General features: G+C 28.6%; 1 protein-coding gene across 6 annotated transcripts in view; it reads right to left on the bottom strand.

The window, feature by feature from the left end:
• The window catches only part of LOC130670745 (carbonic anhydrase-related protein 10), a 76,117-nt gene that overhangs the window by 19,527 nt on the left and 30,727 nt on the right, over positions 1-25,863 (bottom strand). The window contains exons 1-2 of one of the 6 annotated variants that reach the window (XM_057474219.1): positions 24,666-24,984; positions 3,045-3,151 (exon numbers count right to left, since the gene is read on the bottom strand). In XM_057474219.1, coding sequence (XP_057330202.1) covers positions 3,045-3,108 — 64 coding nt within the window. In that variant the 5' untranslated portion in view covers positions 3,109-3,151; positions 24,666-24,984. The other 5 variants (XM_057474221.1, XM_057474224.1, XM_057474220.1 and 2 more) reach the window with 5 other exon arrangements.

Below are 25,863 nucleotides of genomic sequence, written 5' to 3'. Positions count from 1 at the left end.
TATGGAAATTAATTCCATAATCTCAACTGCATCAAATAAATTTTTTTTTCATTTTATTCTCTATATTTAAATTAACACCCAAAATTAATTGTTTTTTTTTGACAATGTTTCATTAATGAATATGCATACAGACGAGAATATTGAATATTTAACAGCAAACTTTAAATACGATATTTATTTCAATGAAAATATAAAAAAAATTTATTGTAGCGCTACCTAGCAGTCTTTTTTTTTCTAATCTCCAAATACTTTAGTCGTATGAATAATTTTCTAAGCTATTGAATGAAATTGAATTATTTACTTTAACTAATCAACGTACGTCACTGATAGCACTCAAGTACCTTAAACGATATTACTGAGTTCTTAACGTAACTCCAAAAAATTATTATTATGGAAGGAAATTTAATAATTATAGAATTTATCGCTTTATTATTAATCAATGACCTCATACGTTATATATTATGCGAATTTAAAAAAAAATGACGATAAATGACAACTAACAAAGAACTCTAGTATAATGTGTGACAAGGGATGACATAAAACGATTTCAAACCAGGGCGAAGTTGGCTGACATCACCCGCGATCTGAAATCGTGTTCATCCTGAGTTACATACTACATTTTTCATGAATACCTGCATTGGAACTTAAAGTTTCAGTGTCAGCAGCCAGTCAGAAACAAGTTAATTTAAGACCAATGGTGTGATTAACTATTAGCGTAAGCGTAAATTGTCATTTGCAATTTATAATTAAACCTTCGTCCGTCGCGCGATGAGCGCAGCGCCGCAATTCAGTATCGAATAAATTAATGGTAATTACTCCCGAAATTTTGAATGTTAAAAAATAATTTTTTTTTGTTGAAAAACCTGAGAAACGCGGCGATTTGCTGCTGACGCGCGTAAACTTGGCGTTGAATTTGTTCGGATTTTTTGCGCAGTGTTGCCAATTACCACCAGCGACTCATTTCCAGTTAATTTCTTCCTTTAGTATTTTTATTTAACACGAAATTTTTATTTTAGTACAACAATTTTAAAAAAGATAACAATTGTCTGATCGTATAAACGTGTGGTTTTATTAGGTAGATTTTTCTAAAATCTAACTATTGTATTTGTCCTCATGCTCGATTTTTCAAGGAATTTTGTCACAACCTATCATAATTAGTTGAGTAGGGTTCGAAAATACCATCCGTTAAAAAATTTATATATGTATGTATATATATATATATATATATATATGGGATATAACGCAGTTTTGAGGACACGATTACGCCTACAATTCTTATCAGATCTTAATGAAATTTTGCACACTTATTCTATGGGCGATTATCACGGTTAAGTTCGAAGATGGGCAAAATCGGTTGATTAGTTTAGAAGTTATGGCTTTTTGAAATTTCCATGATTTTTTGAAAAAATCAATTTTTTTCCACATTCAAGTTCATATAATTTTAAAACTAATACTCATAGACAATTTCCGTAAAAAGTATCTGAAAGCTTGTCTAATAAGCTTTAATTTATGACCTTAGACTTCATATTTCGACCATTTCATCCTATAATTTGATGGCCTTGAAAATTTTAATGGAATCAAAAAATGTTGAAAATATGGGTTTCATTCCATATAACTTATGAATTTCCCATTATAATCCGGTTTCGTCAGTTGTATTTTATTGTGCACAAAATAACCTGTAAATTTCACTGCTATTTTATATTTTAAAAGTATTTCTTTTATTACTTATGATGGATCAAATGTACCTCTACTCCCTATGATTATCACTGGTCTTGTCATTACGATAGCACCTACAGTTCTTATCGGATCTTAATGAAATTTTTCACACTTATTCTATAGGCGATTATCTTGATCAAGTTCAAAGATGGGCTGAATCGTTCAAATAGTTTTGAAGTTATGGCTGTTTAAAATTTTCACGATTTTTCGAAAAAATTAGTTTTTATTCACTTTTAAAGTTTATATAACTTTAAAGCTGAAACTCATAGATAATTTCTGTAAAAAGTATTCTAAAGCTTGACTAATAAGCTTTAATTTATGACCTTAACCTTTATGTTTCGAGTATTTCTTTCAATAATTTGATAGCCTTGAAATTTTCATGAAATCAATAAAAGTTGAAAATAAGGTTTTCATTCCACATAACTTATGTATTTTCCATTATAATACAATTTTGTCAGTTGTACTTTATTCTGAACAAAATAAACTGCAAATTTCACAGCTATTTTATATTTTAAAAGTATTTCTTTTAATATTTATGATGTTTCAATCGTACCTGTAGTTTTAAAATTATATCTGATCTTGCCATCGTAATAGCAATTACAATTATGATCTCATACTAGTAAAATTTTCTATAGTTTTTTCCGTGAAAGTTATTTGTTAGGTTACCTATAAAATGTTTTGTCGAATCAACTATCTGAAGTTCTCTATCGAAAATAGTCGTTGTCTTTTTTTACCCTCACTCTAAGAAAACGAGCCTAATATCATATCATGTCTATATACACTAACATGTATCACAAGATATGTCTGTATGTGCCTTTTTATAAATCTACCTTCCATTTCGGCTGCCGAATGGCCTTTTTTTTTAAAAATCATAGTTTTGATACTTGGCAACATCGAATTATCAAATACATGACAGCGCGACGAACGAAAGGTGGCGAGACCGCGCAACAGACGGAGGGTTAAGCAGAAGCTATAAATACTAGTTATAATTGACACTAATTTAAATAAAACTTAATTACAAAATCGGAAGTATCAGGTACATAAATAAAATTAATGGTCTGAAATTACTATTGAACAAATGACAAGTATCGGAGTTTAAATTGCGAAAGCCTTCAGTCACCGGGCAGAAACATTATTTGTTTGTTCCCGAGGGACGAAACAAGTTTTTTTTTGCCCGCTGACTGAATGCATTCACAATTTGCGCGATTGCTAATATTTGTTCGCGGCATTCGACTGAAATTAGCTATTTTCGACTAGCTGTCGAGACACAAACTTGAAATTTCGATGCTGGTATCATGAAAATAATATTTTTTAAACTTTGGACTCACCTTTTATGAGAACAAATATAATAACTCCCCAGATGCCCAAGTACACAGAGCTGTAGGTGGCCATCCCGAGTGGTAATTTTATTAATTATACATGATTTCTGGTTCTCCTGTAATAAAATATTATATAAATATTATTATACAATCCGTTATTATTGCTGATAATTATAAAAAATTTCTTAAATATGCAGAACTAGGACTTCACTCTTTTCCTTTTTTTAAATGTTATAAATTCGCGGATTAAATTCGGAGTGAATTTGGAGCAGGTGACTGCTTATTTAATCTCCTCGGAGTATAATTCACTCCGAAGAGAAATTTATTTCAATTCAAACTCTGAATCGAAGTAAATACGGATTGAAATGAAATCCAGATCACTCCGAAATCACTCCGCTAAACAAAAATTCTATATTTACTCCGTATGCGGAGTGATTTAACTTCAAAACTCCAGAACCTAGTGACCGAGTGTATTTGGATTGAAATAAAATCATTATCACTCCGAATTCACTTCCGATTTTCTACAGTGTATGTTAGTATGAGAAAATTTATATAAATGTTATATGTCCGTCACTCGGAGTTCCGGGATTTTAGAAAAACTTACTCCGAATACGGAATAAATAGGGAGAGCGAATTCTACACTAAGGGATTAATTAAATACACAATCATCCGCTCCGGATTTAAACCGCGTTTACTCTAAAAATATTTTATAGTGTGCAATTTGTTCAGTTTGATAAAAGTGACATTGCTTATTTTATAGGTGATAAAATTTTTTTTATCTCAATTAACGATAATGTCGTAATTTTAACGAAATATTATTGTTGGCATTTTTTTCTGGTTTGCAGATCTTAAAACACTTATATTCAAGCCCTAATGTTGCCATTAGAATGTACACCATTTTAACACTGGTAACACCGCTGTAGCACCCCTAGACCGGTATGCATTTTTTACAGTGTAGTATTCAAGTTTCGTTCTTTATCGCGCAATAATTTCTTTCATAAATCGTTTATTTGATTAAACTTAAAGAAGAATAAAAAATAAATTATTGCGAAAATCTCAATGTCTAGTTTCTTGGATTTGAAAAGTTTGAAAATGGATGGACAAATCAAGTGCATTAATTTAAGACCCCGAAGCGTTTTACAGTTTCCAAACTCCCATAATTCACTAAAAAACCGAGAAAGGTCAATGATTTGCTTGTATTATTCACTGTAAAAATTTTCGGTGTGAACATGGTCCCCGAGGGCTCTACGCGGTTTGCTTGGTGTTAAATATCAAAGCGGTGTACTTGTGTCACGGTATGAGTGTTTTCTCTCACACCGTTCGTTGTTATTAGCTCAAATATTGTTTGATAATATAATATGTGGTTAAACTTTAATAAATATTATATGAGTTGCAACATTAGTACATCATTATTATTATTAATGTGGATTATTTTGGAAATAAAAATTAAATATCTACACTGTACAAATTTTTTGGACACGGTATAGTGTAAATGACTTGGTGTAAAAATTACACCAAATATTGAGTTAAATTTAGGTGGTGTGCTTATGATAATTTTGCGTTGAGAAAAATAATAATAAAAATCAAAAATAATAAAATTCAAAATACTGTTTAATATTCAAATAAAATGAATGTACATTGCAAAAAATCACCGGGGTAAGTCCAAGCGGTGTAGGTGTTAAAATCGGCGGTGTTAAATTTCAACACCGAAAGCGGTGTGAAAATAACGTTGCCGTTGGTGTAAATATTCTTAACCGATGTTAAAATAACACCGCCGCCGGTGTAAATATTTTAGACCAGTGTTAAAATAACGCCGCCGCCGGTGTAGATATTCTTTACCGGTGTTAAAATATTTTATTTTGTGAATATTTTTACTTATTCGATCACTATACTTGTTAATAAATGATATTTTTTATTAATTTTCATAAAAAACTGACATTTTTTTGTATTTTATAATCTTTAAAGTTAATACTCCAAGCGGACGCAGTTTACCCCGCTTTTACTCCGGTATTTTAACACCGCCGAATTACGCCTCCTACATCGGTGTAATTTCATTTTAACACCGGGCGAAGTTAGAAATGAGTCCATTTTTAACACCGCTCTTTTTACAGTGTAGTTATTGATTAAGTAGTTCAATGATCATTTGTTGCTCATTAATCAATATTATGACGAGTAATACGGAATGGTGTAAAAAAGTAGATTACACCGTGTTAAGATCACACCATGGATAATTTACACCGAAGATTGTTTACACCGTTATTTCACACTACACGGCTGTGTAAACTTCTCAGTGGCCATTTTTACACCAAAATTTTTTACAGTGTACACTGTAAAAAATTTTAAGTCCACGGTGTGGTGTAAATGATCGTGTGAAAGTTACACGACACTCAGTGTTAAATTTTTGGCCGTATAAATTAGAACGTTCACACCGCTAATGGTGTAAATGTTAAATACTTATGTTAGTAGAATCATTCATTGATCAACTTCGAACCATAAAATACCTTAAAATAGTCTTATAAATATCAATGACAAAAATTTATATACATATATTCACACACATATATATAGATATACATTTAGATAATAAAAACAGGCACTGGATAATTTTTAACTACAGATCTTATGATCGGACATTGTATGAGTTATAAGCTAATAACACCGAATGGTGTGAAAGATAACATTCACACCGTGTTAAAAGTACACCTCTTGATGATTCACGCCAAAAAAATGCACACCGTGTAAAGTCTTCGAAGACCATTTTCACACCAAAAATTTTTTACAATGTACTATTGAAGTAATCGGGAGTTTTTAATAAAGAACTATACATTTACACCATTGGTGGTGTACAAGTTTTATTTCTCACGGCTCAAAATTTAACACCGTGCGTCATGTAACTTTCACACCGGCTGTGATGAAAATTTTAACACCACACCACGGACTTAAATATCTTAATAGTGATCGATTTCCTGTCAATCAAACGATTTAAAAATAAATAAATTTTTTAAACTCACGAAAAATTTTTTTTTTGATCAAATGGCTGAGTCTCTAGGTCTGTATATATTTGTCATGGTCACACACATTTAACTATCGATATTAACCTTATAGTACTCCGTATATTTTATAAACCAGAACTCAAAAGTATAAATTATAAATATTTGAATATTTAAATACTTGTCTTTTATGTGAACAAAATTGTAAGGATATCAGACTGCATTCAGAGAAATTACTTGACTGTATAACTATTTCAGAGTTTAAAGAGCATCTAAGTGTTAACTTTTAAGTCTGACCTTACGAGGTCAGCTTAATTATCTACTTGTCTCGCTGCAATGCTTTAAAGAAATTAAACCGAAATAAAGATTAAAGTTTAATCATTATTATTTTCAATGTTAATAATTAAAAAAAAATATATATATAATTCCATCGTAATTATTGATTTAGTTATTTTTATAAAATATAATAATAAGAATACTTCAATAATAATTTTTAATTTCAGTCATTCAATACTCTAGTAATTATTTTCCCGTTGGAAAAAGAAATCAATAATTGGGTATTATTGCGAGTAAAAGTCTAATTAGTTTGTTGAAAAAAAAAAAAAAAAAAAAATGAAGAATTAAGCAGCAATTAAGTTATTGTTGTATAAAAGATAATATTATCTTTTATAATAGCAGCCGGTATTATTAATAGAAGTAGGATGAAAAAACAGACAAGTGTTTTATTTCAGAAGGAAATTATAATTAATTTTTATTGCATTGCTTGCAATTGTTGGTGACTATGTTATTATTATTATTATTATTTATATAAGATAATATTAAATAGAAAACCACGATTATTGAATGATTATATTGTGAAAATAAGTAGTAAATGTAAATATAATACCAGGATAAGTTCATTGATATCAATAAAACATACAAGGATGCATGCGGCAGAAGAGTGTATTAAATATAGAGGACTTAATTGATACAACCAGTTCTTGAATCAATAAAAAATGAACATAGACTTAAAAATTTTAGAAGATTATTTAAAGATCATATTAAATAATGATATCAATGAAATTGTAAAAATATAATTGTATTAAAAAATGAATTATTGGACTTAAAATAGCCACGGGTTAAATACACATTATTATTATTATTATTATTATTATTATTATTATTATTATTATTATTATTATTATTATTATTATTATTATTATTATTATTATTATTATTATTATTATTATTATTATTATTATTATTATTATTATTATTATTATTATTATTATTATTATTATTATTATTATTATTATTATTATTATTATTATTATTATTTTTATTATTATTGTTATTATTATTATTATTATTATTATACTGTAATTAAACGGGAGTAAATTCGGGGTCATTACGGATTTGATTTAAATCCGAATTTAGTCTGTCACTTGGAGTTTCGGAGATTAAAAAAAACACTATGCATACTCTCTTAAATTTGAAATAGTGCACGGAAAGAAAATTATGGGAAGTTTTGCTATGCATTATGGGACTAGTTCTCATAATGGTATAGGAATTGTACCCATACTATAATAGGGATGGTTCCCATAATATATGGGCATAGTTCCCATAATAGTATGAGAATAATTCCCATACCATTGTGGGAACCATTCCCACACCGGTATGGGAATATATCCTATACCAATATGGGGACCACTCCCATAATATCATAAATTTTTTTTTTTTTGCAAAATAGGAGAGATCCAAATGAAGCTTCTTCGACGCTAATTTGTTAAAAAAAAAATTTTTTGTTTAAAATTTTAATGTTTTTGCCAAATCCGAATTTTTTTTAATGTTCGAATTTTTGTTTCTATACTTAATAACATTTCTGCGTATCGTAGAAGTGATTACCACACTTTTCTTTAAATTAATTTTTTCATGATAGTATGGGAACCATTTCCATGATATTATAGGAACCATTCTTATAATATTATGGGAATGGTTCCTATATATTATGGGAATGATTTCCATATTATTATAGGAACAAATCCTATAAATTATAGAAACCATTCCTATAATTATAGGAACCATTTCTATAGTGTTATGGTTAGCATTCCCATCATTATAGGAACTGTTCCCATAATTTATGGTTCTAACTCCTATGTTGGTATAGGAAAAATTTTTATAGAATTATGGGAACCGCTGCCATGATTTTCTGTCCGTGTGAAAATAGTAACTATTTACTGTTTACTAGTGAAAAGTATGTCACTAATTCAAATAGTGGTATACTTTTCACTGGGGATAAGTGACTATTCACTGCCAAATAGTGATTGTCACATGATTTTCACTAATTCGATTTTAGACAATACGGAGTAAGTAGAGAGCTTCTTTTTCAGATGAGTGATTTGAATTTTATTTAAATCCGGATTTACTCCGATTTAGAGTTTTAATATTAAAATAAACTCCCCTTTGGAGTGAGTCTTACTCCAAGGAGATTAAATAAATACACAGTCATCCCCCCGCATTTACTCCGGATTTAATCCCCGTTCACACCTCAATTTTTTTACAGTATGGTGGCTGTGTTATTATTTTAAATAATAATTTAAATATTTTTTCTTAAAAAAATTTTATCTAACAAAGATTATGGTCAAAAATGAGGTTAAAAATATATGAGAATTATAAGGCGGTAGATTGCTTTCATCCCCCTCCTCCCCCCGTGAAGTATATATATATAACCACTCAGTTCTCATCTATATCTATGGATACTTGAGCCAATGTATTCTTAGGTTAGGAAAACTCAAGTAGGCTTATGTCGATCGATCGATTTGATCCCTCAAGTTACGCTTTCACAATTCAGTGAATACATATATTACGCTTATATATATGTATATATAGCAAAACCACTCAATTGGTGGGACAATGAGGAATATCATCTACGAACATAAAGGTAAGTATGAGGACTAGGTAAGTGAGTAAGATAAAGAAAGGTTTAGAAAAAAAAATTAGATGAAACAGGGATAAAGAAAATGAATCTCAGGGCGCAGCTACTTTGTAACAATCCCCCAAAGATACTGATTTATAACTTTTTCACTAACAAAAGAAATATATATATATATATATATATATATATATATATATATATATATATATATATATATATATATATATTTTGATATTATTAATCATAAGTATATTATCCAGTAAATATTTTTTCGTGACTGCTACGGAAATTTTTCATATTTCATATACTGAGTTCCTAAAAAAAAAATTAACTTTAAATTTTTTCATTAAATTTGATTGAGTTTCAAAAATTTTTTTTACAATAAAACCGAATAATAAAAAAAATTTAATTACTTAAGTTCTAAAAAGAGAATAAAAATTATCATGTTAACAAAATCGATCGATTGTACAAACAGGTGAAAATTTTCATTAGAAATGCGTAACTTGAAGAAATCAATAAGTGGCAATAAACTCAAGAGCTTACATAGTTATCGAAGTGAAACGAAAACAAAATAAAAAAGCTGAATTGAATAGAATCATATAAATAAAATAAAATAAAATAAAGTAAAATATAATTTAATATTTTAAATTACACGTAAATGTAAATTCTTTTTCCTCTATTACGTCTAATTATTTAAATAAATTAAAACAAATGTAATAACAATTATCTCGATATTTTAGCAACACAAAGTAGCGACACCTCAGCAGCAAAAGGGTTGTTCGACCTATAGATTTTTGTTTTAAATCGTACTGACCTAACACGGCGACGATGAACGCCGAAAAGCACAACTTAAACCACTAGTTTAATAATTTGTCTTGATATAAAATAAAATATTAACTCCAATTAATCACAGCTTTAACAAAATAATGAATAACAACAAGTAATTAATTCACTTTATTATTAATTACACTGAGCACAATACTTTTATTTGGCAATAAAATAATTTGGCTAGATGGAACACGAAGGTGCAGCAAAGGAGCGACTGCCCTATGAGTAAAGTCTATTCGGGATCCGTTGAATCTGCGCCTGCTCGCGGGAATCCTCTCTCTCTACATATATCTCTATTTTCTCTGTCGCAATTCCAGTTTAACTCGAGAAACCAACGCTCTGTCCTCGTCGTTTCTTCACCTGGATGCTACTATACCTATTGCAGTTTCTGCTGGTGCTGGTGCTGCTGCTGCTGCTCTGCTAATCCTCTCTTTTCTTCTCTATATATTTTCCTATCCTGTATTATCAATCTGTCCTTTACTATCTCTCATCCACCCACTCTTGTCCTTATTCGCATCCTTATATTCTACTATACTCTACTCTCTTTTACTTTACTCGCGGAAAAAAGCACCCCCGACGTCGACAACTTTTCTTTTAAACTATATAGTAGTCTGTACCTAGGTCTGTACAGAGTATGAGCAGGATGACAGCAGACTAGGACTTTTTCGAGATTATTTCGCGCGTATCTTATCTGCGCATGCGTTTTAACAACCAGTTAATAAAAATAATAATAATTTTTTTTTTTTTAAATAAAAGTTGTTACTCAAGTAGATTTTTTTTCATACAAAATTTACACCGGAAGCTTTCAGAAAAGTTTGATCGAAATTTTGTTATGATAATTTATTAATAAATATTTTTTCTGAAATAAAAAGATGATGTACCGGAAAAATAAGACGTTAGTGAATAGATTTGAAGAAATTACGGGTAGTGAGTTAGCACTGGTAGGAAATAGTTATCAGTCTAGTCTGGAGAGATTCGCACCTGGTCTATATGGGGTCCAGGGTTCGTCCGTACGTGGACGTGGCGAAAGGTCGTAGCGATTGGCCATACGCGTACGCGCTACTATCGATTTTCAAAGCAGCATTCTACCTAAATGCGCTCCAGTTCGTCGACGTCGCTATAACCAACGTCGATAGAATTTTATCTCACAGCTCTATCTAATCTCTATTTACTTCTTCACCTTTTTTCTTTTTTTGATTCGAATTATATATGATGATTTTTTAATAAAAAAAATATGTTGATTTAAATAATTCATATTCATCTGAGTTTATTATCTTGATATTTGTTTGAATAAATTTTTATTTGACATACTAATGCCATTGATTTAATGATACAGATCATTAAATTAAATAAAATCGGAAAATCCTGTTCCTTTGTTCTCTATTTCAAGCTTTTTATCATAAAAATGATGATAATAATAATAATGATTTATGTCAACGGAGGTTCTTCTTTTTTTTTATGAGATTCGTTTGTGAAGTATCAGATTATTTTTATTTTTCGAGCTTATAATTGTTGGGAATATGACATCGTATATAATTCTGTGACGACAAAGTAAAACTTGGTCGTTTTCTATCTCGATTCACGTGAAAAAACGCTCGGTTTGTAGACTATTGTATAACTGAGATACTCATATTTCGCAATAAAAAAAAAACTTTTAATATATTAATATTAGATTGCATCGTAGAAATTAATATAGTTGGAAATTTTTTTAAATTAAAAAAATTAGGTTTTCTATCTCAGTATTAATATTTATATAAAAAATGATTTTTTTATGTATTTTTATACACAGGTAAAAAATTTCAAACCTTTTACTTTAAGGTCCTTAACTATTTCGTGTAAAAATAAATAGAAAAGTTATTAATACACTAAAAAAAAATGGGGTAAGTCTAGGCGGTGTAGGTGTTGAAATTTTCGGTATTAAATTTCAACGGCGAAAGTGGTGTTTAAAATAACACCGGCAAAGGTGCAAATATTCTTTACCGGTGTTAAAAAAATTTCCTGGTGTTAAAATATTTTTTGGTGTTGAAAATATTTTCCTTTGTGAATATTTCTACGTACTCGATCACTACAGTAAAAAAGTGTTTTTATTAATTAATTAAATTATTGGTGACTGATATGGTGGGCGTAAAATTGTGTAATTTTTAAATACATTACGTATTAGGGTGATCCAAAAAATGACAAAATTTTTTTTTTTTCTCGGAAACAGGTTTAAAAGTTGCCTGTGGAAATCAGAGCCCTTAATATTAATATTAAAAGGTTCCTCATTGCACTTTTCTATTTTCCATAATAATAACATTAACTAACGAATGAGCTAACGATGCGTCATAGGAATAATTGGTAGGCATATTTTGGAGATAATTGAATGCTCTAAAAAAAAAGTTTCTTATCATTTTTTGATAAATCTATTTGTTCAAAAGTTATTTAAGGTTGAAGTCGAATTCATATTAAATTTTGAGATCTTTTTACTTTTCCGGTGAAACTATCAGACCTATTACAAAATATCATGGGACCTTTTTTGTAGACAATTTTATTCCCTAAAAGTTTTTTTCGATAAAGTTTTTTCGAATTCCGCATTATTTTTTAGTTATTTTCATTTTAATGTCAAGCTCTTAAAATCGATCAGAAGACTATTTTTTTTAATGAGCTTAACATTGAAATGAAAATAACTAGAAAATAATGCGGAATTTGAAAAAACTTTATTTGAAATAATTTCTAGGAAATAAAATTGTCTACAAAAAAGGTTCAATAATATTTTGTAATAGGTCTGATAGTTTCGCCGAAAAAGTGAAAAGATCTCAAAATTTAATATGAATTCAACTTCAACCTTAAATAACTTTTGAACAAATAGATTTATCAAAAAATGATAAGAAATTTTTTTTGTAGAACATTCAATTACCTACAAAAATTTGCCTGCTAATTATTTCTATGACGCATCAGTAGCTTAACACCGCCAAATCACACCGCCTACACCAGTGTTATTTCATTTTAACACCGCTTTTTTTACAATGTAACTTTTATTGTTTGAACTTTAGCATCAATTTTAACCTTTTAGAGTGATTTTAAAACTCCAAATGTACGTTCCATAAGGCAATATGCACTCTTCAGTTATTACTATTTTTGAATTCCCAATTGATGAAAAAAAAAAAAAAAAAAACGATGTCATTACTACTATTACTGCTCTGTTCACTCAATAAATGCCTCAGCGAAGCCAACAAAAATCGGATTTATTATTCACCGTATTTGCTGCGAGAAAAAGTTTAACGATTTCTTTTAAAGTATCTTAATATTATTTCAAAACAATTTGCGATATATAAAATCCACATATGTGAATATAGGAGAGGCCGGGAAAAACGGACCGCTAAGTAAATAATGAATTTTCGTGTATACAAAGGTATACTGTTGGTAAACAAAGATACCGAAAAAAAACAAAATTATTGAAGATAAATAACTTATATAAAATTTAAAAGTAGCGAAGAAGACATCGTATGTGTTTTTTGTGGCCAACAATGCATTGAGTCCACAGAAAAATTATTAAAAAAAAATTTTTTTTAATTATTCTTCAAGAAAACATTTGGAACACTCAAAATTTAACAAAAATAATAATAAGAGTCGTAAATGACCTTCACAAACAATGTAAAAATTTTTTGTTAATATTTTGGGTGGTCCGTTTTGTCCGCCTGTTCCAGCTTTGCTTGCCCATCCCCTAGTTTAATATTTTTTTATTCAGATTTAAATAAATAAAAATTTAAGTCTTTATAACGTATCGTTATCTCTTATATTTCAAAAAGACTATTATGTTAGATGAAACTTTTTAATCAAATATTCTATATCCATTGAAATTTTCTCAAAATTTAATACGTTGGCTTAAGTGGTAGTTACATACTTAATGATACATTAATGGGTCACTATTTAATCTCATGTATTTCGACACAATTGATGACCCACTTGGTTTAGAAGTGTACATAGGGGAAAATATGTTGACATAGTAAATGTTAACATATGTTAACATAGTAAGTATATATATCAGACTAAAACAAGTGTATCATCAAAGGGTGTTTTTTTTTATTATTAAATAGATGGGCTTGAATAGTGACTACAAACAATGTGTCTTAGAATACGTTATTATACTCTTTCAAAAATTTTGGTGGTAAATTATTCATCCGTGTAATTTTAATACGGTGTAATCTACACGAAGAGAAAAGAATAGTTCTGATTCCTATGCTAGAATGGTAACCATTACTATGTTACATTGTAACGAAGACTTTTGTGAAAATCCTGTGTGAATTTGCTGTAAAAAATCTTTAGCATTGTGGCAAAAATATGAGTGATAGCTCATTCGATGCGGAATCAAATTTTGAGCAAGATGTGTTTTTTATTTTTTTTATTTATCAAAATTTCAATTTTTTATTAACAAAAAATATAAACAAAATAAAGAATCTTAGATTGTTGTTGATAACTCAATAACTATAAGCGATATCGAAAATCTAAAAAAAGATCTTTAAAGAGGAGGAAATTTCTGAAAAAAAGTCTCGACTCCCCGAACTCTAGCTCCATAAACAATAATTTTTATTTAATGTTGAAAATTGCATTCCGCGAGGCTGCTGTCACATTGGCGTCTTGAGGTTAGAGTAAGACAGCAGCCTCGCGGGATGCAATTTTCAACATTAAATAAAAATTATTGTTTATGGAGCTAGAGTTCGGGGAGTCGAGACTTTTTTTCAGAAATTTCCTCCTCTTTAAAGATCTTTTTTTAGATTTTTGATATCGCTTATAGTTATTGAGTTATCAACAACAATCTAAGATTCTTTATTTTGTTTATATTTTTTGTTAATAAAAAATTGAAATTTTGATAAATAAAAAAAATAAAAAATTAGAAAAAAATACGCCTCCTACACCGGTTTCATTGCATTTTAACACCGCTCTTTTTACAGTATATTATCTGGAGGAAATTACAATTTTGCTATGTACTTATTTGAATAATTATTTATGTTATACGCAATTTATTTAAAAATTACACAATTTTACTGCCACCATTTCAATCACCAATAATTTAATTAATTAATAAAAACACTTTAACTGTAGTGATCGAGAAAGTAAAAATATTCACAAAGGAAAATATTTTCAACACCGAAAAATATTTTAACACCGGGAAATTTTTTTAACACCTATAAAGAATATTCACACCCGCGGTGATGTTGTTTTAACCCCGCTTCCGGTGTTGAAATTTAACACCTACACCGCTTGGACTTACCCCGGTTTTTTTAAGTGTACGATTATTTTTTTTACTGCGAAATTATCATAAATTACTCATTTACACGCTTGACGGTGTAAAAATTTTTAATTCACACCGTCTGAATTTACCACGATATTTGGTGCAATTTTCACACGAAAATTTTTACACCAATTCATTTACACTAAACCGAGACCAAACATTTTTTACAATGTACTTTAAAAGCCCATCGATTTAAAATAAATAATCTTTTTAGTTGTGATAAAACGAATGAGTCGATTTTAAAATGGTATTGACATAGAAAAATCGGAAGTTTTGTTGCCATGGTAGTGTGAGGTATTTCACGCTAACCCACCCTTTTAAACATTCTCTTTGATTTACTCGTAAATTTTTTTATTAGCAGACTTATGCCTCAAGTCTCAAAGTTTAAAAAAAAAATTTTTTTTACTTGGAAATTTTTTTTTCTTTTCCTAACGATTTTTTAAAAATAAATTTGTCGAGATTCTCGAATAAATTTTTATTAACAGGGGATGGTAATTAATTTTCAAGTTGAGAAATGTTTGAAAAATTGAAAAATAAATAAATTGCATTGGGACTTTTTTTTTTTATTTTATTAGATCCCATGGAAAAAAAAGCTGATGAAAAAATATATTGAGTCAGGATGAGACTCATGAGAAACGGTCGGATAATAAAAATTTTAATTTTATATACTTTTTACTGATAGATATAATGTTTTAGTAGCACAATAAAGTTTATCGAATTTACATAAGATCTACTCTTTAAATTCTTCGACATAAAAAAATATATTATACAGGAAAAATATTGTTCTGTCTGGCTATTAAACTTATCTCGTATTATCGGAAACTACGGAATAAAAATAATCGAAATTTAAAGATATGATACTTAGATAAAAATCTTTTGTATCACGGTATCACATTCAATTTTAAACTTAGGATATGATCTTAACAACAACTAGATAAATGAATTTGTAATTCCCAGACTGATTTCATGATAAATTTTTATTTAATTACGTCACCACGTCGTTATTAATTGTCTTCCTCAACGAAACAAAGTATTTTTTTATGATTATTTAATCAGTGGCAATAATAATTCGGATAAATTGATTAAATGCCTGAGTTTTTTCAAAGAAAAGTGTAGTCGTAATTGTCTTTACATTAATATCATAAAAATAAAGTTAATTAGTTAAAGCTGATGTCATTTATATTCTTTATTCATTTATCGTATTATTGAGGTGTAGAGAAATGGTATTTAGAGATTATGTTGAAAAAAATAGTTTTTTTTTAACGCCACAGACAAGAAGTCTATGAATGTTACATTCTTAGTATCCTGTTGCATTTACTACTGCCTAAGACTGTTGCATACCCAAATAAGCTCTGATGAATTATTTAACAGTTTTCCTGAAAAACTATTATGCTATTACATGAATGCTGTACAATACAGAAAAAGTATCTGTTAGCAGAAAAAAAAAATTCATTTTTTTTTTAAATAGATTAAAGTGCTAAATTATTGTACTTATACAAAATTATTATTATTATTATTATTATTATTATTATTATTATTATTTATTAATGATTTTTCGACCCTGGAATCGAGATCCCTAAGGGCCACAATATACAAAAGTATTATTATTATTATTATTATTATCATTATTGTTATTATTATTATTATTATTATTATTATTATTATTATTATTATTATTATTATTATTATTATTATTATTGTTTTTATTATTAATTTATTTCTTATACAAAGACCCAACAGCGTAAGCCAATAACAGGGTCACTTAATGTTACCTATAACTTTATATAGTGAAGCGATATATATATATCGCTTAAGTAACTATAATTTAAAAAGTCTAATAGTTGTCGCCTAATCAATACCCAAAAGTTTTATTTTGAGTTGCATACAATTTTTCCAAGTCCCATAATTTCATTTGAAAAAAAATACTGTGGCCGCAAAAAAGGCCAATTGAATTGTCGGCAAAATACTGCTCAATTTTTTGATTATTTAATACGAATAAAAATTTTTCGCTGTGCTTTCGGCCAAATATTTTTACTTGAGAATAGTACAAATAAATAATAGCTATCAAATAAAAGAAAGGAGAATAAAGCTAGGTTTGAGGGTCCTTACCCTATCCAACAATTCCCATAGAATTCACTTAAATGCGAAAAAAACCGCATACACGGTAATAAATAATTTGCCGATATCACTATACCAGTATGGGCGTGAACGCCATACTGTATGGTATCGAAGATTTTTATAGGTTATAAAATTGCGGGAATAGTAACATTGGCAATAGTTGTCGTGGACGCCGGAATGTCAGTATGGCCGTCAGGCCCATACTGCATTGCCGTATCCACAATGCTTCTGGCAGATAAACCTAGTCTAACGACATCTATATAGTTTTGGTAGTAATACGATAGTATACATTGATTGACACGCCAAGATTATGGCGGGAAAAACTAGTAGCACTGTGCCCTCGGCATTGCAGTGTGGGTCTCAGGGTCATGCTGTTTCGCCGTGCCTGATATGCATACGTGTGAGCGATACAATAGCTCCAGTACTATACAGTATAGTAAGTAACGCCATACTTCTGGGACTCGTTACAATACTGTCTTGGAATATTTCACATACTATTTTAGTATCTGTCTTGAGACGATACCAGCATGGTGTTGAACGCCATGCATTTCTTACCGTGTAGAATCCTATAGACTGTATTGGTTTCTATGCGGTTTTTGTCGCATTTGAGAGGATTCTATGAGAATTTTTCGATAGGGTATTCAAAGCATCTTTCCATTCAAAATCCGAAGAAGTTTTTGAAAATTATGTATACATGAACAGGATTCCATAAATTTTGATTAATTTAGTTTTACTATTGATCGATTTCAACGCAAGTTCACCTGACTCTGGAGTAAAATGGGTCACGACAGAAATGTTGTTGGTTAATTAATTTAATTATTAAACAAAGCTTTATTTAATAAAGACCAAATTCTAAAGCAAACAATGTTGTCAGTAAATTTACCCCTGGCCTATTTTACTTCAATTTCTGATTGCCAGTTTTCAAGAAAATAGATTAGATAGTAAATTTTTGAATCAAATTTTTTTTTACTAAAAATTCTTGAGTGTCCATATTGGTCAGGCTGACCAATTTACCTCGTTATTTTTTAAAAACCGCAACTAAGCATTTTTAAACAGAAACACATTTTTTTTTATATTAAAAATAGAGTCTGATTCCAATCTGATGAAAAAATAGACTTGACTCTTTAAATTTTTTAGAATGCAGTAAGGCGTTGAAATGTCCAAGTCATTAAAAAGACACGAGACACGTCATTCACTTTGTTTGCTATTTTTAGAAAACGATATTTTATGAAATTTATTTATAAATTTACTCATAGAAAAAAATTTATTAGGAATTCAATAATATATTTATTGAGTATCCCGAGTAATGACTGTTTCATTTATTATTTCGGCAGTTTTATTACTTGCAATTAATATTTCACTAATTGCTGATGAGGGATGATATCACAGCTTTGAATATCAATTAAATCGTAATAAAAATCAATTCAGCCACTTGATGCTTTTATAATTAATAACATATAGGGGAGGGAGGAGCCAAAACGGGGTACTTCAGAAAATACTTCAGGGACTCGAATACGTTTAATCTTTTTTTTTTTTTAATGATATTTAAAGTAAATGAAAAAAAAATTTCAGTTGCCATTAAAAGAAAAATATTTCATTTTTGCAGGCAAAATGGATACCCTCTAAAAAAAATGAAACAAAAATTTCTGTATTTTAAATGAATTTGATTAAATTACACTTTCCCGTGTAAAAAAAATTTTGATCAGTTATGAATTTCATTACAAAATTCAGATTGTGAAACAAAGATGACTTTCATAATAAATTTGTGAAAAAATAATTATAATATTCTCCAAAAAAATTTTATAAAAAAAAAAAAACAGTGAGCTGGATGGATTAACTTAACACGTATCACGTACGTTCTTAACTGAAAACTAAACTAAATTTATTACGTCGTGAATGAATTTAGCAAAATATTCTATTTTATAAAGATCTACTGAAACCACGTTCAGAAGATATCAATTGGTGACAATCGTTAATGCTTTCCAAGGCATGATATGATTTTTTGAAAATCGCAGTTTTTTAATCAAGATATTATTAGTTCAATATGAATTTCACTTTGTATTAATAGTAGACTAAACTAAACTAATCACAAACATCCTCTATGTTCAGCCCAATCATTTCTAATTTTTTTTAAAGATTAGTACTGAAAGCGTAATTAATATATTATTACAATAGATAGAAGTTTCAGAAAGTTCCATTCCTCGCCATTTATAATTGTCTATCAGGAATATAGTGAACGCTCCCTGGTTTGTCTGCAACGCCATAATACACAGAGACCTAGGCATAACGACTGTCAAAGAAGAGATTACGAAGCTAAGCACACGATATGAACATAGATTAGAAAATCACTTGAACCCAATGGCAACAGAACTACTTAACAACACGATAAACAGAAGGCTAAAAAGATTTAAGCCTACTGACCTCAAAAATCGTTTTCAATAAATAGTGGATACTGTCTGCTAATGCCTGCCCTACACACTTATCATACAAATTATTAATTGTTATCTAATAACAGATTGTAATTTAAATTAATAAAAAAAAAATTTATAATTGTTGAAAGAAAAAAAAAAAATTATTACTTAGTCAATTTCATATTTATCTCATTACTTGTTCAATATGAATCTTGAACTATGTTGGTAAAAATATTCTAACATACTCATCATACATTACTTTTCTTCGCTTCCTGAATTACTGTCGATTTAAGAAATTCATATTACAAATCTGAAAATGTCCTTCTATTTAACTCGTGACGAGAGAAAATAATTATTTAAAATACTCATTGTTCATCTGAAGAGAAAGATAAGTTCATGAAAATTACCAATTTGATGAATTTTTTTGATATTGGTTCAAATTTATTCCCGTTTGTTCTGCTGTAAATTCATTTTTTGTTTTTTAATAGCCACACTGAATTAACCACTAGCAAAGTCTACGCAAATCTCAATTAGATGCTGATACAAAATCATTTATTTTTTTCTAAAATGAAAACAGAAAATTATAAAATCCAGCTCACTGTTTTTTTTCTGTAATTTTATTAGAAAATATTATAATTATTTTCTCACAAGTTTATTATGAAAGTCATATTTGTTTCACAATCTGAATTTGGTAATGAAATTCATAACTGATCAAAATTTTTTTTACGCAGGTTTACATAATTATTGGATACACAAGAAGACAAAAAAAATTTTTGATTGTTTTTATCATAAAACAAAAGTCATTCTATAGAATTGAGATGATAATCAAATGCTAGTATTTTCTTATCTTACATTCCTAAAATTTTTAGATATAGGGGAGGGTGGGGCAAAGCGGCCCCCATGGGGCAGAGCGGCCCCCCCTGAAATTTTGACTAAAAAAAAATTTTTTTTTTTTTCGACTAATTACTATAAATCCGATATGTTTGCGCATTTTTACCCCTACGCATGGCATTTGGGGCAAAATGGACAAGCCCAAAATTTTGAAAAAGTGATTTTTTCATATTTTTATCGTCAAATTAAAAAAAAATTGTTATAATTCCACATTTCTAGCCCTACGCATAACACCTGGGGCAAAATGGACCAGCCGGAACTTCCGAAAAAATTATTTTTTCATATTTTTCGGCCGTTTCTTTATGTAAGAGGCAAATTTGGTCACTAAAAATTTATAAAAATTAATTTTTTTTTTTTAGTTGATAAATTTTTGAAATAAAGTAAAATTATAGAATATATTTTTTTTTTTATTAAATAACAATTAGTAATTAAGGTAATCGAGAGTGAACGATTTTTTACGCTTTAAAAAATTTTTTTCGAGTAATATAAAACCAAAAATAGTTGTCAAGAGTAAGAAATACATTCTTAATGATGAAAACAATTTAAAAAAAAAAAAACGAAAAAAAAATTTTTTTTTATCACTTTTTGAAGGGGGGCCGCTCTGCCCCACAAAAAAAAAAAAATATTTTTCAGAATTTCGGCAAAATGTCCATAAATTTGTTCGAAATAGGACAAAAGTAAAGTGATCATATGGTTGAAAGCCACAAAAAATAATAATTGGCTTAGGGGGGCCGCTCTGCCCCACCCTCCCCTATATTGCCTTTGTATAATCGTTTGTGTCCTATTTTATATTTATTTAGTATAGATTACAGTTTTACAAAAAATAAAGTTGGTAGACAAGATAAAAAAGCTTTTCAGGATTTCAGATCAGGATTAAAATGGTAACCGATAGCCGATGAAGAAAACGCTATTATCAACCTCGAAGAATATCCAATAACTGGTTTAACGCTGGGTATAAGTTCATCTGTAGATAATCAAGTAGCGACATCATATCATATGTTAATATTGAGATAATTTATCTGAGCTTTAATTTAATTACCATTCAAATTTTCCATAGGCCAGTATGTAGATCAATCGACAATAGTTTTAATCAGTGGACCAAAAAAATTTATCAGAATTTACGTTTCTCTAAAGGGGTTTCAAATTTATGAATTGGCAGATTAAAAAATTTCAATAATTTAAAAAATTTGAATGTTTCTTTATCACGTGCTTTAGATTTGTCTTAAATATAAAGTCATTTTATGTATTTTAGTACTTATGAATGTGATATTTGATATATTAGTAAATACCAAATTTTTCATAAAATTACCATAAAATAGTAATGCGATCGATCGATGGCGATATTATGTTATCTTGAACATAAATCATCTATACTTGACTGCATGATAAAAGCATATCACTGGATTAGTGAATCGATTCCACGCACGTTCAAGTTTAAATGGTAACACGTATTTTTTTGATGTACTGTCTGGTCGTTTATCTAACAACGGGTATAATAATCTGCTCTAAGGATATTGTTGATAACAAACTGAGAATTCAAAAATTTTTTTATCATATTTATGTACTTTGTCACTCAGTAGAAATAATAACATCGATGTACTATATCTAATAATAATAATATTAATTAATAATAAAAATATATAATGAATTCCACTTAATTTATTATTTCCATTTAATTTGCAATAATAAATAAAAATTAATAGCGATATCGATTTGTTGATAAAAAATTATAAAAATCATCATCTTCGACATTTGACTTGGTAATTTATGTCTTAATAATTTTCATACATGAATTTTAAATATATATATTTAGCGGGGGGGGGGGGGAGTGCAAAACGGGGTACTTAAGGAAATACCGAGTTTTCGAAGACTCAGATACGCTAAGTCTGGGTTTTTTTGAATGACATTCCAAGTAAATAGAAAAAAATTTTCAGTTGCCGATAAACAAAAATTCAATTTTTGCGAGTAAAATGAAGTACCCCTTAAAAAAGGTGAAAAACAAATTTCTGGATATTAAATTATTTTGTAAGTAATTTACATAAAGAAAAATTACATTTTATATAATTATTGGATACAATGGAAGAAAAAAATTTTTAATAGTTTTTATGGGTGTGTCGCATCCCTACAGAGAATTTCTCTACATTATAAAACTTCACAAAGTTTTTCCCTATACGAATCAACTCTACAGATAAATTTTTACATCGCAACAACTCAACAGAAGATTATTTTCACATCGTTCCATCTCTACATGAGAATATCTCTCATATTTCAAATCTCTACAGCGATCATTTTTACAAAGCGCTAAGTTCAAACAGTAGAATTTTTGTTTTGGCATTTCCCCATACGAAAAAAATATATATCCGGATATATCCGGGCAAATCTGCATATATGAGATATATATGTTGCATATATGCGACATATTCCAGATTTGCCAGGATATATATTTTTTTCGTATGGGTCGTTAATAAAGTATGTTAATTATATAAAAGAATGAATGAATCAAAGTGAAATTAAATTATTCAAATATTACAAAAGTGATGATTCACCCCAACAAAAATTTAGAAAATCTAGCGGTTGCTGGTTTAAACTGGTGCACGGAAAAAAATGTGTAGTTAACTATACTACAAATGGAGTTCCACCTACTACACTGACTAGTAATATATAGGATAACTACACGTTTAGTAACAGTTACTAGTACACTGTGATACACAACCTGTAGTACCATTAACTACAGTAAGTAGTAATATGAACTAGCATTAAATAACCACTGTGGTTCTTTTTACTCCACAACATAGTAGAATATATTTTATTCGTAATGTATTAATTAAATATCTGTTAGTTAACAATCATTAGTTTTTATGATATTGAAAACGTTATAAAAATATAAAAATTAATCTTAGATTCTTCGGACTTACAGTATACCAAATTAAAATGATATAAAAATGAATTTATTAATGAATAACTTAAAATAATAAGGACTTAAATTTCAAAAGCCTACTTTTTATCAATACCTGATAAGGATAATTTTAAAAACATATTTGTAATCTATAAATTCTCGTATAAGCATAAACTTAGAATAATTAAGAATTAATTTTTATTAATAGAAAATATAAAAAACATCATTTTAAAAGTTATAATTCCAATAAATAACAAATACTCAGTAGGCAATGATTTAAAAAATTGCATTAAAATCACGATTCACTGATAAGAGCATAGAAATAAAATTTTATAGAAGAAGTTGTAGGTGAGGTAAGCAAAGGGAAGAATGACAGGTAATACAAAACAAATTTTTTTGTATTAGGGGAGACCGGGGCAAGACGGCCCACCTGGGGCAAGAAGACCCACCTAAAAAATTTACCAAAAATTTTTTTTTCTTGTTTTCTTTTGATTATCACAAATTTAGGAGTAGATTGTACAAGTAATCTGGTATTGTATACTCCAAAAATAGTAACAGATACCAATTCATATAAAATTGTGTGGTTCCCAAAACCACAAAATAAGTATTTTATACTACATTGAATAGTTGTGGAAACTACAAAGTTTTACCACATTACAGTAGTAAGCAGAACTCCTATAGTAGTAAAATATCACGCACACTGTGGCTTATGTTACTACAGTTGTCATTGCGGCGACCACAAAGTGTAGTAAAATTTTTACTAGTTTGGTGTGGTAAATTCTACTCCAGCATTTTTTCCCGTGTGGTCTTGTGTTAATTAACTTTCTGTATCAATTATCATTTAATTAATATTCTTTGTTGTCTTTCTTTTTTTATTTTTAATAAAATATTAATTGTCGAATAAGGTAATAAACTCAGTACCTGATCACTTATATATTTGTAAATCTATACTTTTAAAATTTGACTAAATATAGCTATACAAATGCATGAAGCAATCGAGTACTAAGTATGTAACCTTGTATACTAATTAAATTTTTCTAAAATTAAATGTAATTAGTACTTAAATTAATTAGATTCAATAACCTACAGTAAATTTGTGTAACTTGAACTTGACGCGTAACATAAATCACCAAAAAAGCAATATGTTGAAAAATAACATGAAAATCAATTTATTTTTTATTGCAAGTAATCAGGATTTTTGATAATTCAAATTTTTGAGTAAAAAAAATCTTAATATTTTTAAAAGACGGTCCCAATTGCCCTGATTACATGATAGTTACTTAGATTGACTGTAATTGATCGATACTTACTTAGAAAATAGTCCGACACCGTTTTCCAACTTTTACCATACTAGGAGGACAGCGAACAGGGACATTGATTATTGAACTTTCGATCGTCTCAATTCTCTCATCAAATGGTATAAATTTTTTCGACACTTCTGGTAATTTACTTTCAGTATTATTATTATTATTATCACTCATTGCCAGTGGTAGTAAAAATAATAATAAAATTAAATTCAAAAATATATAAATTTTCATGCTGTGACACATTCTATAAGACTTATATTCACTTGACTGAATTAAAGAAAAGAGTTGATCAACGCATATACGGTCGTTCCCCTCCTATTACGTATCTTTTGTCGCAATGCGCATATATATACACACCAATACTCTATTAGAATGATTTTATCATTGAGGTAGATATGAGAATTATATGCATCTATATAGAGGTACCAATTGATAATACACATATACATAAACACTGAGTTTCATTGAAAAATAAATAGCTTTCAGTTTTTTTTTATTATCATATCAAAAACTAATAGTATAGATAACTATTTTTTTTCTTAAGTAATCTGTCTATTAAATTTTTTTATTCATTATCTGTATAGAGAAAATTTATTATAAAAATAATTGTTTTTTATTACTTATTTATTTTTTGCATCAAAAATTTTTTCCGGGTTCGAAATTCTACAAAATTTCAAAAATTAAGTCGTAGCTTCAAAACGATTATGATAAAAATTCATTATTGTAACAAGTTTTAATACTTTAATAAAAATTTAAACTAATTTACTTAATATAAATAAATTGTCTGACTATTGTATGAACATCTCGACTAAAAGTGTTGGTATTATTAAGAGAGGTCTGATTTTATCTTCATCACACTCTAGTCCACGAACGGTACTGTCCTTGTTGCACATGCGCAGTAAATGGAAACTTTGTCCACATTTTTCTCTTAAAGAAATAAACACTTGAAAAATTAAAACGTAAATTGCTAGATTATTGAGTAATGCATCGAACCTCGTTCTTAATTGAGCGGTTAGAGTTATTGTTTGAAAGAAAATCTTGTACAAAAATTACTACAGACCCTTCTTAGATACTCTCGTAAATTTGAAATAGTAAAAATAGTGACTATTCACTGTTCACGGAAAAAAATAATCAGTAGCAGCTACTGATTATTTCGGTAACAGCTACTGATTATTTTGGTAGCCGTTACCGATTAATTTTC

Source organism: Microplitis mediator, chromosome 7 (assembly GCF_029852145.1).
Source record: "Microplitis mediator isolate UGA2020A chromosome 7, iyMicMedi2.1, whole genome shotgun sequence".
Classification (NCBI taxonomy): domain Eukaryota; kingdom Metazoa; phylum Arthropoda; class Insecta; order Hymenoptera; family Braconidae; genus Microplitis; species Microplitis mediator.
Note: the sequence above shows the minus strand (reverse complement) of the source record. Positions and strands in the feature narration are given on the sequence as shown.